Source organism: Alligator mississippiensis, chromosome 7 (assembly GCF_030867095.1).
Source record: "Alligator mississippiensis isolate rAllMis1 chromosome 7, rAllMis1, whole genome shotgun sequence".
Taxonomy (NCBI): domain Eukaryota; kingdom Metazoa; phylum Chordata; order Crocodylia; family Alligatoridae; genus Alligator; species Alligator mississippiensis.
In genome coordinates, this window is record NC_081830.1 from 4627728 (window position 1) to 4639504 (window position 11777).

The window sequence follows — 11777 nt, forward strand, 5'->3', positions numbered from 1 at the left end:
AGGAATCAAACCTAACTTTCCTTTCAACAAATGACAACCTAAAAAAGGTTGGTTTTCTAAATGGTTACTAAAATACCCTGTCATTTCCTATAGCTTCTCGGTAGTTTTCCACTGACATAAAACAGTATTGACAAGTAGAGAAATTAAATTCCAAATGGAGAGCCAAGGAAAGACGGCAGACCACATAGTCCAAAGGTTCAGGAGAAAAACTAATCTAGATTTCTCCAACACCACCATCTCCCTTAATATGTCCCAGTGAGGCAATGGTTCTCATTAGCCATCCGGCTCCTGATTGGTGCTGAGCTAGCTACGAGCCATCTGGAGAGGGGAGAGTCTCTGCAATGTTTTTCAAAGGTGATGACAAAAGCAGTCAATGCTGTTGATGCTGTGATTAACTGTCCCCGTGTTCATTGCTTTAAAAAGCAGAAATTTAAAGTCCTAAATTTGAACCCAGAATAAAGCATGAACTTCCATCCCCATCTCTCATGTTTAACAGCTGCGTTACTTCTGCTCATGAACTTCAGAGGGATACTCTCAGCATCTAATTTCCTTTTTCATGATTCAAAGGACGCTGACAATGGAGAATCAGACTGAGATGACAGAATTTATCCTCTTGGGTTTTGTTGTTGAACGCTGGCTGGAGATCCTACTCTTTGTTGCAATCCTGCTCACTTACTTCTTGATACTGCTGGGGAACATTTCCATCATCTTCATCACACTGGTGGACACTCATCTCAAAACCCCCATGTATTTCTTCCTTCGAAACTACTCCCTCATGGAAATCCCTTTCACCTTTGTTGTCATTCCTAAGATGCTCTCCAACCTTTTGGCAGAGAGAAAAACTATTTCCCTTCCCGGATGTTTCATTCAGGCTTTTTTCTTTTTCTTCCTGGGGACCAATGGCTTTTTCTATCTGTCTGTCATGTCGTTTGATAGGTACGTAGCTGTCTGCAACCCATTACGGTATGCCACCATCATGAATACTAGGGTCTGTTTCCAGTTGCTGATGGGTTCATGGGGAGTCAGTTTCCTCTTAGTCCTTCCACCCTCAGTGATGACCACCAAACTGAAATTCTGTGGTCCCAACATCATCAACCACTTCTTCTGTGATACCACCCCTCTCTTGCAACTCTCCTGCCAGGATACAAGACTAATAGAAGTAATGACTTTATTTGCTGCAGTATTCACCTTACTCAGTACTTTGGCAATTAACATCGCCTCTTATCTCCAAATCATCGGCACCATCCTGCTCATCCCATCTGCTGCAGGAAGGAAAAATGCTTTCTCCACCTGCTCTGCTCACCTGACTGTTGTGTCCGTGTTGTACGGCAGCTGCATAGGCAGGTACATCAGACCCCCAGAAAACAGAGGGGAAGATTTTGATAAAGTGTTGGCTCTTCTCTACACCCTGGGCATCCAGATCTTCAATCCCTTCATATACACACTCAGGAACAAGCAAGTCAAAGAGGCCTTGATGAAGACTTTCAAGAGGGTGAGCTTCAGCATTCCCATCTGCAAAGGTGTTTAGGCACTTTACTCTATTAGAATATAAGGCCATCAATGCTTTGAAAGTTTGGACCCTAAAATTTTAAATTTTGATAAGGAAGAAAGCACCTTCTCTGTCTATAATTCTTTCAGTTGTTACTTTCATATTATTTGGACTATGATGTGATTGATGTTATGGTGAAGAGATGAAGGGATCTTGTTACAACCTCAAAATAATTACAGCTTCTTCTTGACCTGTGCCAGAGGATGCCAAAGTGAACTCAGCTCTGACGGGTACCTTGTCACTGAATATGGGAAGAAAGACCAAAACAGGGTTCAATGTTTTTTACGCTATGGTTTCTTATTTGTAATCTCTGGGTTTATCATATAGGGAGGAATGCTGTTTCTTTCAGGTTATCTAAGCGGCTATTTTTTTGGTCATCTACATGGCATTTTTGGCAGCCATGTACAAGTACCATTCTATTCCTGAATGTGTAGCCCACTCACATGGACCACTGTGCATAACCCACTCACATGGACCACTGTGTCCAACCCACTCACATGGACCACTGTGCATGTGCATGTTTAGATGCCTAAGAAGCTTTTTGATCGGCAAGATTTTTTGTGCGCGATATCTTTTATTGACGTTAAATGGTTGGGATAATTGGACACACTTTTGAATGATTGCAAGGCACGGATAAAGAATGCCTCTCTAACCATTTTCCAGCCAAGCAATTGGTGCAATAGAAGATATCGCCCACAAAAATACTTGCTTCTTGCCTAATTGCTTGACAATCAAAGCTATGACATTACTAAATACTTCTGTAAATTTAGACCTTAAGGAGTCTAGCTCCTTTTTTCAAACAGGAGTTATACATTAAAAACACTAAAGTGTTTTTGGAAGTCAAAGTAACACAGGTTTCTAAGTGCCTAAGTCACTTAAAGAAAATGAATTGTGAACAACATGAATGGTTTTTGGGTAGCTGAAGCAAAAAAAAAAAAAATGCCTGTGACACTTCATGCTACCAGGCTATAGTATCCAGCTTTCAAGTTCAGCTAAATTTGCTTTTATCATGCACTTAGAAGAGTGCTGGTACATACATGCACTCATGAAAAAGAGGTTGCTCCATATTGAAAAGACATGCTTAGTATGAGAGAGTGATCCTTAGTCTGGAAGTATTTTAGTTGTGATCAGATGTCCTCGGCAATGCAATACTGGCTTGCACCACAAAGAAGATCTGCTGCACAGTGAGGAAGGAGACACACTCAGGACACCCAACAGTGAGGTAAGAAGAGCAGTAGCCAGCCCATCTTCCTCTAGATGAGCCAGTCAGCCTTTTTCCTGGAAGACCATTGACTGTGAAAGTACAACCAAAAACCCTAAGCCAGAATCCCAGCTGGCAGAAATCAGATAGAGCAACAGTTAACACAGCGGATCAAAGCTCCAGCTAACTGGAATAAGAACAGTTTAATTCAGTGCCATTCAGATAACCAAAATCCCAAACATATTTTTTCAAAAAAGTATAATGGGCTTCTCAAGAATATTTGTCTGCACACAGAGAGGCATTAAGAAAGGATTATTAAAAGGTGAAAACATTGGCATAAGATACAGGGATAGAGGGATGGATTATATAGGGTTCAGAGAGACAGACAGACAGACATGCAGATAAGTATGTATGGGGCAGAGATGTAAACAGCTAGGCGTGTATTGTGAACACAGTGCGCGTGTATTGAGGCAAGAGTGAGAGAGAGACCGGCATACACATGCATAGTTATGGGGAGAGAGAGGCATAGAGACAGTGCATAATGAATTAGGTGTACAAATAAATATGTATGGGGAGAGACACAGACAGAGACTAAGATCAATGGCAAATATTTGGACTTCCTGTGTGCTGTCCCTGGTTTGTGTATGTATACGCACACACAAACACACATCAAACCATTGTGCCCTTGAGGTCTCTAGGAGCAGAGGGAGAGAGGACTCACATGACAGGAGAGGGGCTGCTTTTTTATAAATCTAAGTTTCTGAACAGCTCTATTAAATGCTATTTTGCTTTTGGGGGTTAGATTTAATAGCACAGGAACCCCCTCTGTTCCTACGGCTTATAAAATGAGCTGGGAGGGCAAGACAGTGAGTAGGGAATACAGACCTTCCCAGTACTGCCCTCCCCATACCTCATGCCTGTTTGTGGCCAGGCAGGGACTAGAAATCAGACTGGTTAAAAAAGTGAGCAATTCAGTATTACTTGAATACATTCCTCCTGGGGATTCCCATGAGAAGTAGAGTTGGTATCTCCTGCAGGGCTTGTTAATGAGCAATGGAAATAATGCTGTTCATCCTAATATGTCTACCAGGTGCGAGATAAACTTTTTGCTAGGGTTGAGAAATCCTCCATTATCTCCTCGTACCATTTCAGACAAGCTGTTAAACTGCTCAACTTCCTTGGGTCAAGATTAAGACTAGCCACACCTGACGTGTCTTGTGATTAAAGGAGGCCAAGCTTTGCAAGGACAGACTATGCAATACATTTTCCAAAACACTTTCATGCACACAGTAAAAGATTAACAAGAAAGCCTCTTCAGAGGAGGTTTGGCTAGCCTGGTGAGAGTTTGATTGCCTGAAACATTTCTTGGACATCTGGTGATGACGTCAAGTCCCAATACAGTACCCCAAGTTGAATTCACAGGCTGAAAACAGACCACTTATTTCCCCTAGGAGAAAGCCTTTTAATTTGGTGTCCTACAATTATACTAACCATCGTCCCACCCTAATTATCCATAAAATACCAAATTACCACTGCCCCAGGACAATCAAGATTAATTCCAGTTAAGTGCCATTGTAAATGATTGTTCTAGTCAGTTTCGACGTAAATTAAGACCCTGGAGAGTCAGCCCTGGATTAAACTATTGGTCTCTTTTTAGCCCTAGATACCCAAGAAAATCCTCAGATTAGTGTCCCAAGAACACCAAATGTTCCAGACACAAAAAAGGGCTTCAGGCATGGAAAACATGATGTGTAAGGAAAGCTGGAAAAACTGGGATCATTTAGTCTGGAGCTGAGATGACCTAGGTGGGATGTGATCACTGACTGCAACTATAACAAGTATCCCTGACACTTTTCATCTATGATCAAGTGCTTATCACTGCTTATGGTCAAGTGAATGACTATAAATAGCTCATGTTTAGTCTCTTTCTCTTTTGTGCACTTAATTACTTGGAGAAAAATAATTCTCAAAGGAAGGGACAACCCACAACAATCAGAGGACTTCTGAAATGGCCACGGGCTGCATTAGAATTACAGTTAGCTGCCTCAGTCCACTTAGATACCCCATGGGGGTGAAATAAAACCTAGCCCCGTGCTCAGGCATTGCTTCAAGAGATGAATAGTCTTTGGCAACATTTTGATATTTTAAAAGTGTGGACAATAGAAATGGATGCAGTAGTCCAGTAAGGATTACATCACTGCCAAATGTACAATGATATAACTAGAGTTACTTGAAAGTTATGCAATGTAATGTTATTTTACTGGACAATGCTGATCTAACAATGGATGTTTGTTTCAACCAGCTCACGCTGCAACTTTAAAACTCCTATTAACTTTTTCTTTAATACATATCCAAAAGACACATTGGCCTTTTCATCCCCAGAGCTGAAGTAGGAGAATGATGGTATTTTCTAAAATTCCCAAATATTTTCAGAGCTTTCCAAGATGGAGTCTTTCCCCTTTTCCTAAATTATAGATCTGATTTGCATTCCTGGTTCCTAGTTGTTAGACCTTATACTTTTCCATAAAGCTTTACAGATTTATTAAAAAAAAGTAAATGTGGAAGGGAGTAGGGAGGGGCGCGTATTGTCCACTCCCCTTCTCGAGGCAGAATCATCCTTTAATAAAGAATTCCAGACAAGTCTTCTTTGGGGGGGTTTTTCCCTAAAAGCTATTTTATGTGTTGATTGCACGCATCTTAACAAATGATCTAGATTATCCATTATTTGTTCATTGCAAAATCTGTATGTCCATCATCCTGATATGCAGAAATGCTAGCAAGTATGGCAGAAGACCAATTTGGTTTAGCAGGGACCTGTTTAATGAGCTGAAACATTAAAGGAAGTTTTGAAATATCCTACTGATTTTTTTGTGTCTTCAAAAACTAGAACCATATTTAGTAATCTTTTCACAAATGAGAAGTTTAACATTTTGGTTTTAAATTTTACTAATAATAAAAAGGCTAAAAAAAGGTTATAAAGTAAATCTCTGATAAAAAGGCAATAGATCTAAAATATCTGTTTTGAAAATATTCTTTCAATCAAGATTTTGTTGGGATCAAATGTTGATCCGGAAAAAAAAAAGAAGATTGAATAATTAATTGTTGTGCAATTGGTTTTATTCAGTTCAAGGAGAAGGTCCTAGAATCCACTCTATGTTTTATAAATCATAATAGCTTCAATGAAGTAATAGGAAGCGTGGTACCTTATACCGTATAAGGATCCAGTGTGTAGCTAGTGTTTGGATGAAAGAGCAAGAATTCTGACTTCTGCCAAAATGTTTGTCACATACAGAATAGCCCAGAGGTGGATGGATAATTCAGTACATAACAGACATAAGGTGGAATATTCTTCAATGAGAAAAAGAATGCCCAAATCCCACTATAGGAAGTCATGACAATGCCCACAGAGGTCTTGTTAGCTCTTGAATTTAATATACTGGTAAATCTTTTGTTCATCGAAATAAAAGCAAACATAGAAATTAATCTCATTTTTTTCTTCATGTCATTTCCTTTCCTGCAAACTTGGAACAGGTTCTGCTGAAAATGATCTAATATGCAAATGTGGTCAGACAATGCAGTGAAGGGCCTCGATATGAGAAGAAAACCAAAGGGGAAAAGTTCTACATTAACCAAACTTTTAAAAAGAAGAAAAAGAAATGTAGAAAGTCTTTTTTCATAATGTGCCAAGACATCTGAGGTCCACATCAGTCAACTGGTTCCTGGCTGATACCTCAGCTAGGTACAAAGCACCTGAGAAGGGAAGAATTGCCTAATGCAGGGTTTGCAGCCTTTTGCCAGCACGGACTGAAGCTTGTAATCTGGCTCTGTGTGTGTGGGCTGAAAGACTGAGCCCTCTCCCAGCTGCACGGGTCGGATGCCAGGACTCACTCTCACTGCATGTTCCTGTACACTATGCAGCAAGGGAAGAGCAGGCACCACAAAAGAGAAGACTCTTCCACAGAGGGGAAGGATAGCGCAGCACAGATCATGCCAAGTGGGACCTTTGTGGGCCACATTGGACCTCTTTGTGGGTCATAGGTTGCTGACACTGGGCCTAATACTTTGCATAAGTAGTCAAAAAATAGTCAGTGCTACTGATATGGTGTCAAGTTGTCTCCCCGTTCAGTGTTTTACAAAGCAAATATTTAAAATATTAAATAAATTGAAATGCTTCCAATTGCTGTGATTATCATCATCTTCATCATCATCATCATCACCAATATGAATTTTTGGAAGTGCTTATCCTCACTTAGTACCTATGTTTTAGTCACAAATATTTTCTATTAAGGAAGTGCATGGAACGTTATGATAGAGAGAAGAGGGAGGGAGGGCATTCAATGTAACTGGTAGGGTGAGCCTGGAATAGCCTGGCCTGCAAAAGTAATTATTTTAGGAACTTCATTTATTAAGTGGAAAATAGTTTTCATTTGCATGTAATGTCCACCGATATTATCATATTGTGAATTGGGAAGTATGGCCGGATGGTTTTTAGTAGGCCTGTGTGAAGCTTCGATTTGCAATTTGATTCAGAAAAGATTCGGCCCGATTCGGATGCTGAATCTCTGAATCTGTATTGAATTAATGAAGCTTAAAACTTTTCAAATTGATTCATAGCCTCCACATAGATTCAGAAAAGATTCAGAAGAGATTTGGCGATTTGGAAGGCAGTCTTTATGGGGAAACAGAAACTTAGAAGAGGGCGGGGGAGCAGAGGGGGAGGACTGACATCTTTAGCTGGCCAGTGACTGTGACTTCTCTCTAATTGCCCTTCCAATCACAATGTCTGCGGGGAGGGATGTAGAAACAGCATAAACACCTCTGAGTGTAGGCTTTTCTGTTCCTTTTCTGAGCTTTTTCTGTCTAAGCAACAGCATCTCAAAGGTACTGTAGCTACTGGCCTGGCTTCCTAGTCAGTGGCCTGCTACTTTTTGCTGTTAGAAAGGATTGGATAAGTTATAGCTTAGCTTAGCATCTGTCCACTTCCAATTCATTTCTTTAAATTTATATTGGTTTGTTTTTTCCCCCAGTACTTCTCAATGAAAAAGCTCAGTGTTTTCCCTGGCAGTGTGATCCGTCACAGTGCAGAGAGGCACGCATTGCATACACTTACACACACATAGAAGTCACACAGTCACATTCATTAGTTGTATAATATCACACCTCAGAAGAAGACAAGACACAGCACATATTTTTATAGAGTTATTATTATTAATAATCATAATCAAGAGTCAGCATACCCGGCTCCAGTACACCCACACAACAACACAGAGAGTAAGCAACACATAGAAGAAGTCACGCAGTCACACACACCTTTTGCAGCACAGGAAAGATTAATATGAAGCGTGCTGGAAAGGCAGGTGCCAGGTCTTCTGGCAGGGGAGGGAGAGGGAGTAGGGGGAGAGCTAGAGCTGCAAGTTCCCCACCTCCCCCAAACATAGACACATCCTCTTCCCAAGCAGCCATGAGCCTTCTGCTGCCAGTGGAAGCAAGGAGGTGGGAGCAGTACCTGTACCTGATCTCCCTGCACCTGCACCACCTCCCATAACTCCAAAAATAGGCACCAGCAGCAGAATCATTGTCTCCTCCACTCCAATGTCATCGCCCAATGTGAGCCTCCCACTGCCGGAGGAGGAGCTGCAACCAGGGGACCTGAGCGCTCTGGCTCAAGCAATTCTGGGGATTGAGTGGGTATCAGAGTTTGTGCTCCACACCTCTCAAAGGTCCTCTAGACCTAGGTCTCCTTCTTCAGAAAGCAGCACATCAGAGGAGGTTGAGGTTGTGGAGACTCAGGCAACTGGCTCAGCTGATGCAGCTCCTCTTGCTCCTGTGACTCAGCCTGCTGAGGAGGGGGATAAGGCAGCATCCCCACCCTCAACCCAGAAGCTTGTGAGTAGTGTAGTGTGGGAGCATTTTGAGCTGGCAGATCATCTCCAGTTTGCTATGTGCCAGCACTGAAAAAGGCAGATCAGCCGGAGCAAGGAGGTGAAAAATTTCACTATCGAGGTAACGCTGCTGCATCTCAGGAGGCAGAACCCCCTTGTCCTTGTTTCTGCTCAGCCTGGCACCAGTGCAAGCGTGCTCAAAGGGAAGTCCCCACCTTTCTCCAAAGCCCCCAAAGCAGAGGCAGGCCACCCTGCAGCAGTGGGGGAAAGCTGCAGACAGAGGGGACCACATTCCCAAGGTGAGCCTCACAGAAGAAACCGGGATCGAGACCAGGCAGGATCACCATGGGCAGTGCCTCCTGGGAATATATGTCATCAAAGCTGTGGCAGGAGAGAAAACATAAGATTTGGGCAGTCCCCACTGGCTGCAGAAGGGAGCTGGACCTAGGCTCCAAGCTGGAGAATAGGGGGCAGGGGAGGGGAGGCTGGAGGAGTGAGGAAGGGGCCGGGGGGAACCCTGCCAGGCCCCATCCCTTGAGTGCTCCCCCAGCTCAAAACCAATGAAAGACGGCACTTGGCTTTGGCACACCAGGTGATCCAAAGCCAAGGTCCACCTTGTCGCCACCTGTAGACAGACGAGCTCAGCGCAGTGGTAGCAAGCCTTATAATACCTACCGCCGTCACAGGTCCAAAGGCACCAGACCCTAGCCTCGGGCCACCATTGATTGGCTTTCTTGTGTGCCAGGCCAGCCTGCTGCTCCCTAGTGAGGGGTCCTCCACGAGCCCCCAGAAGTCCTGTGGCTGCTGCAGCAGCTGGTGAGTGTTGGTTTTTTTTAAAGGGTTGGGAGCTGGGGTGGGCAGGGAAGCCATGGGGGGAGAGCGGGTGGGGATTGGGGGCACTCATGGGGGTCCCCCCAGCCCCTTCCCCACTCCTCCAGCCTCCCCTCCCCCACCCCCTATTTACCAGCTTGGAGTCTGGGACCAGCTCCCTGCTGCAGCCAGTGGGGACTGCCAAATCAGTGAAGCTCTCCGAGTCTTTTCCAAGTTGATTCAGAGAGCTTTGAATCGATTCAGACCTTTTAATTGGTCCTCTGATTTGATTCGGCCACCCAAAAGGGCTGAATCTCCTCTGAACTGAATCAGCACCCGAAGCTTCGCACGGCCCTAATGGTTTTGAATTTGAAAGAAGTGAAAACAGGAAACAAAAAATAATTGTTTGTGAAAAACACAGAAAATTAATATTTTTAATTATTGTAGAACACTTTCAAAATTTTATTCTATATTAGATTTGGTTTTTTCGTTCGGTAGAACCATACTGGTTCATGACAAATTAAGGTATGTTTATTTGTATTGAAGATTTTTTCTGGTTTCAAAGACTGAGAAGGACACTTACTTTCCTTTTTAGAAATGAGAATCTCAAAATGTTGGGTGTCTTAATGGTCATTGAAATCCCTTTGCATTTCCTATAGATTCTTTATAGTTTCTCACTAGCATAAAACAGTATTCAGAAGGAGAGCAAATTTCCAATGGAAAACCAATGAAAGACAGCACTCTACACAGTCCAAGCATTCAGGAGAAAAAATAATTTAGAGTTCCCCACCAAGATTAATTCAATAATATGTCCCACTGAGGCAGTGATCCTCATTAACCATCCAGGTCCTGACTGGTTATGAGCTAGGTGCCAGTCATCTGGGGAGGGAAAATTCTGCTTTTCATAGGTGATGTGTGACAAAAACATTCAATACTGTTGACATATGACAGAGTATTTCTATGGTCATGGAGCGTCTAGAAAAGCATCTCCACGTTCATGCATGTTCAAGAGTCTCCAGCAACTATTTACAGTCTTAAGTTTGAAGCCTGGAATGACGCATGAACTGCTATCTCCTTCTCTTACATTTAACAGCTGCATTACTTGTGGTTATGAACTACACTGAGGCTCCCTCTTCAACCTATTTTCTTTTCCACGATTCAAAGGAAGCTGAACATGGAGAATCAGACTGAGGCAAAAGAGTTTATCCTTTTGGGTTTTGCTGTTAAACGCTGGCTTGAGATTCTACTGTTTCTTGGTATCCTGATCACCTACTTCTTCATCCTGGTGGGGAACATTGTCATCATCTTCATCACATTAGTAGACACACATCTCAAAATGCCCATGTATTTCTTTCTTCGAAACTATGCCCTCTTGGAAATCTCTTTCACCCTGGTTGTCATTCCTAAGATGCTCTCCAACCTTTTGACAGAGAGAAAAACCATTTCCCTTCCTGGATGTTTCAGTCAGATTTTTTTCTTTTTTTTCCTGGGAACCAATGTCTTTTTCTATCTGTCTATCATGTCATTTGATAGGTATGTAGCTGTCTGCAACCCATTACGGTATGCCACCATCATGAATGCTAGGGTCTGTTTCCAGTTGCTGATGGGTTCGTGGGGAGTCAGTTTTCTTTTAGTCCTTCCACCCTCTGTGATGACGGCCATGCTGAAATTCTGTGGTCCCAACATCATCAACCACTTATTCTGTGATACCACCCCTCTCTTTCAACTCTCCTGCCAGGATACACAGCTCATAGAATTAATGACTTTATTTGCTGCAGTATTCACCTTACTCAGTACTTTGGCAATCAACATCGCCTCTTATCTCCGAATCATTGGCACCATCCTGCGCATCCCGTCTGCTGCAGGAAGGAAAAATGCTTTCTCCACCTGCTCTGCTCACCTGATTGTTGTGTCTGTGTTGTACGGCAGCTGCATAGGCAGGTACATCAGACCCCCAGAAAACAGAGGGGAAGAGATTGATAAAGTGTTGGCTCTCCTTTACGCTCTGGGCATCCAGGTCTTCACCCCCTTCATATACACACTCAGGAACAAGCAAGACAAGCAGGCTTTGAGGAATGTTGTCAAGAGGGAGAGCATTGAAGTGCACATCCTCAAAGGTGCTTAGGCACTTTACTCCATTAGTATTTGAAGACATCAATGCCATTGACATTTGGACCTTAAAAACTGCAAATTTGATGGGAAGACCTTTTTATATCTATAATTCTTCCAATTTTTATTTTCATATTATTTGTAGTATGATGGTTATTTAAATTTGGAAGGTATCATGGTGAAGAGCTGGAGGGATGTTGTTACAGTCTCAGAGTGATGAGAGCTG

General features: G+C 42.7%; 2 protein-coding genes across 2 annotated transcripts; both read left to right on the forward strand.

Annotated features, from left to right (window-relative positions):
* Positions 1–577: 577 nt before the first annotated feature.
* Positions 578–1528, forward strand: LOC132251526 (olfactory receptor 6E1-like). Its single transcript, XM_059731359.1, has one exon. It carries the CDS (start codon positions 578–580, stop codon positions 1526–1528), a length of 951 nt encoding a protein of 316 aa, XP_059587342.1.
* A 9088-nt stretch (positions 1529–10616) lies between these two features.
* On the forward strand, positions 10617–11567 carry LOC102558132 (olfactory receptor 6E1-like). Its single transcript, XM_006278124.3, has one exon. It carries the CDS (start codon positions 10617–10619, stop codon positions 11565–11567), a length of 951 nt encoding a protein of 316 aa, XP_006278186.3.
* The last annotated feature ends 210 nt before the right edge of the window (positions 11568–11777 follow it).

Excerpts from the sequence above, each read along its gene's own strand:
- LOC132251526 (XM_059731359.1), top strand. The coding sequence starts at position 578 with ATGGAGAATCAGACTGAGATGACAGAATTTATCCTCTTGGGTTTTGTT.
- LOC102558132 (XM_006278124.3), top strand. The coding sequence starts at position 10,617 with ATGGAGAATCAGACTGAGGCAAAAGAGTTTATCCTTTTGGGTTTTGCT.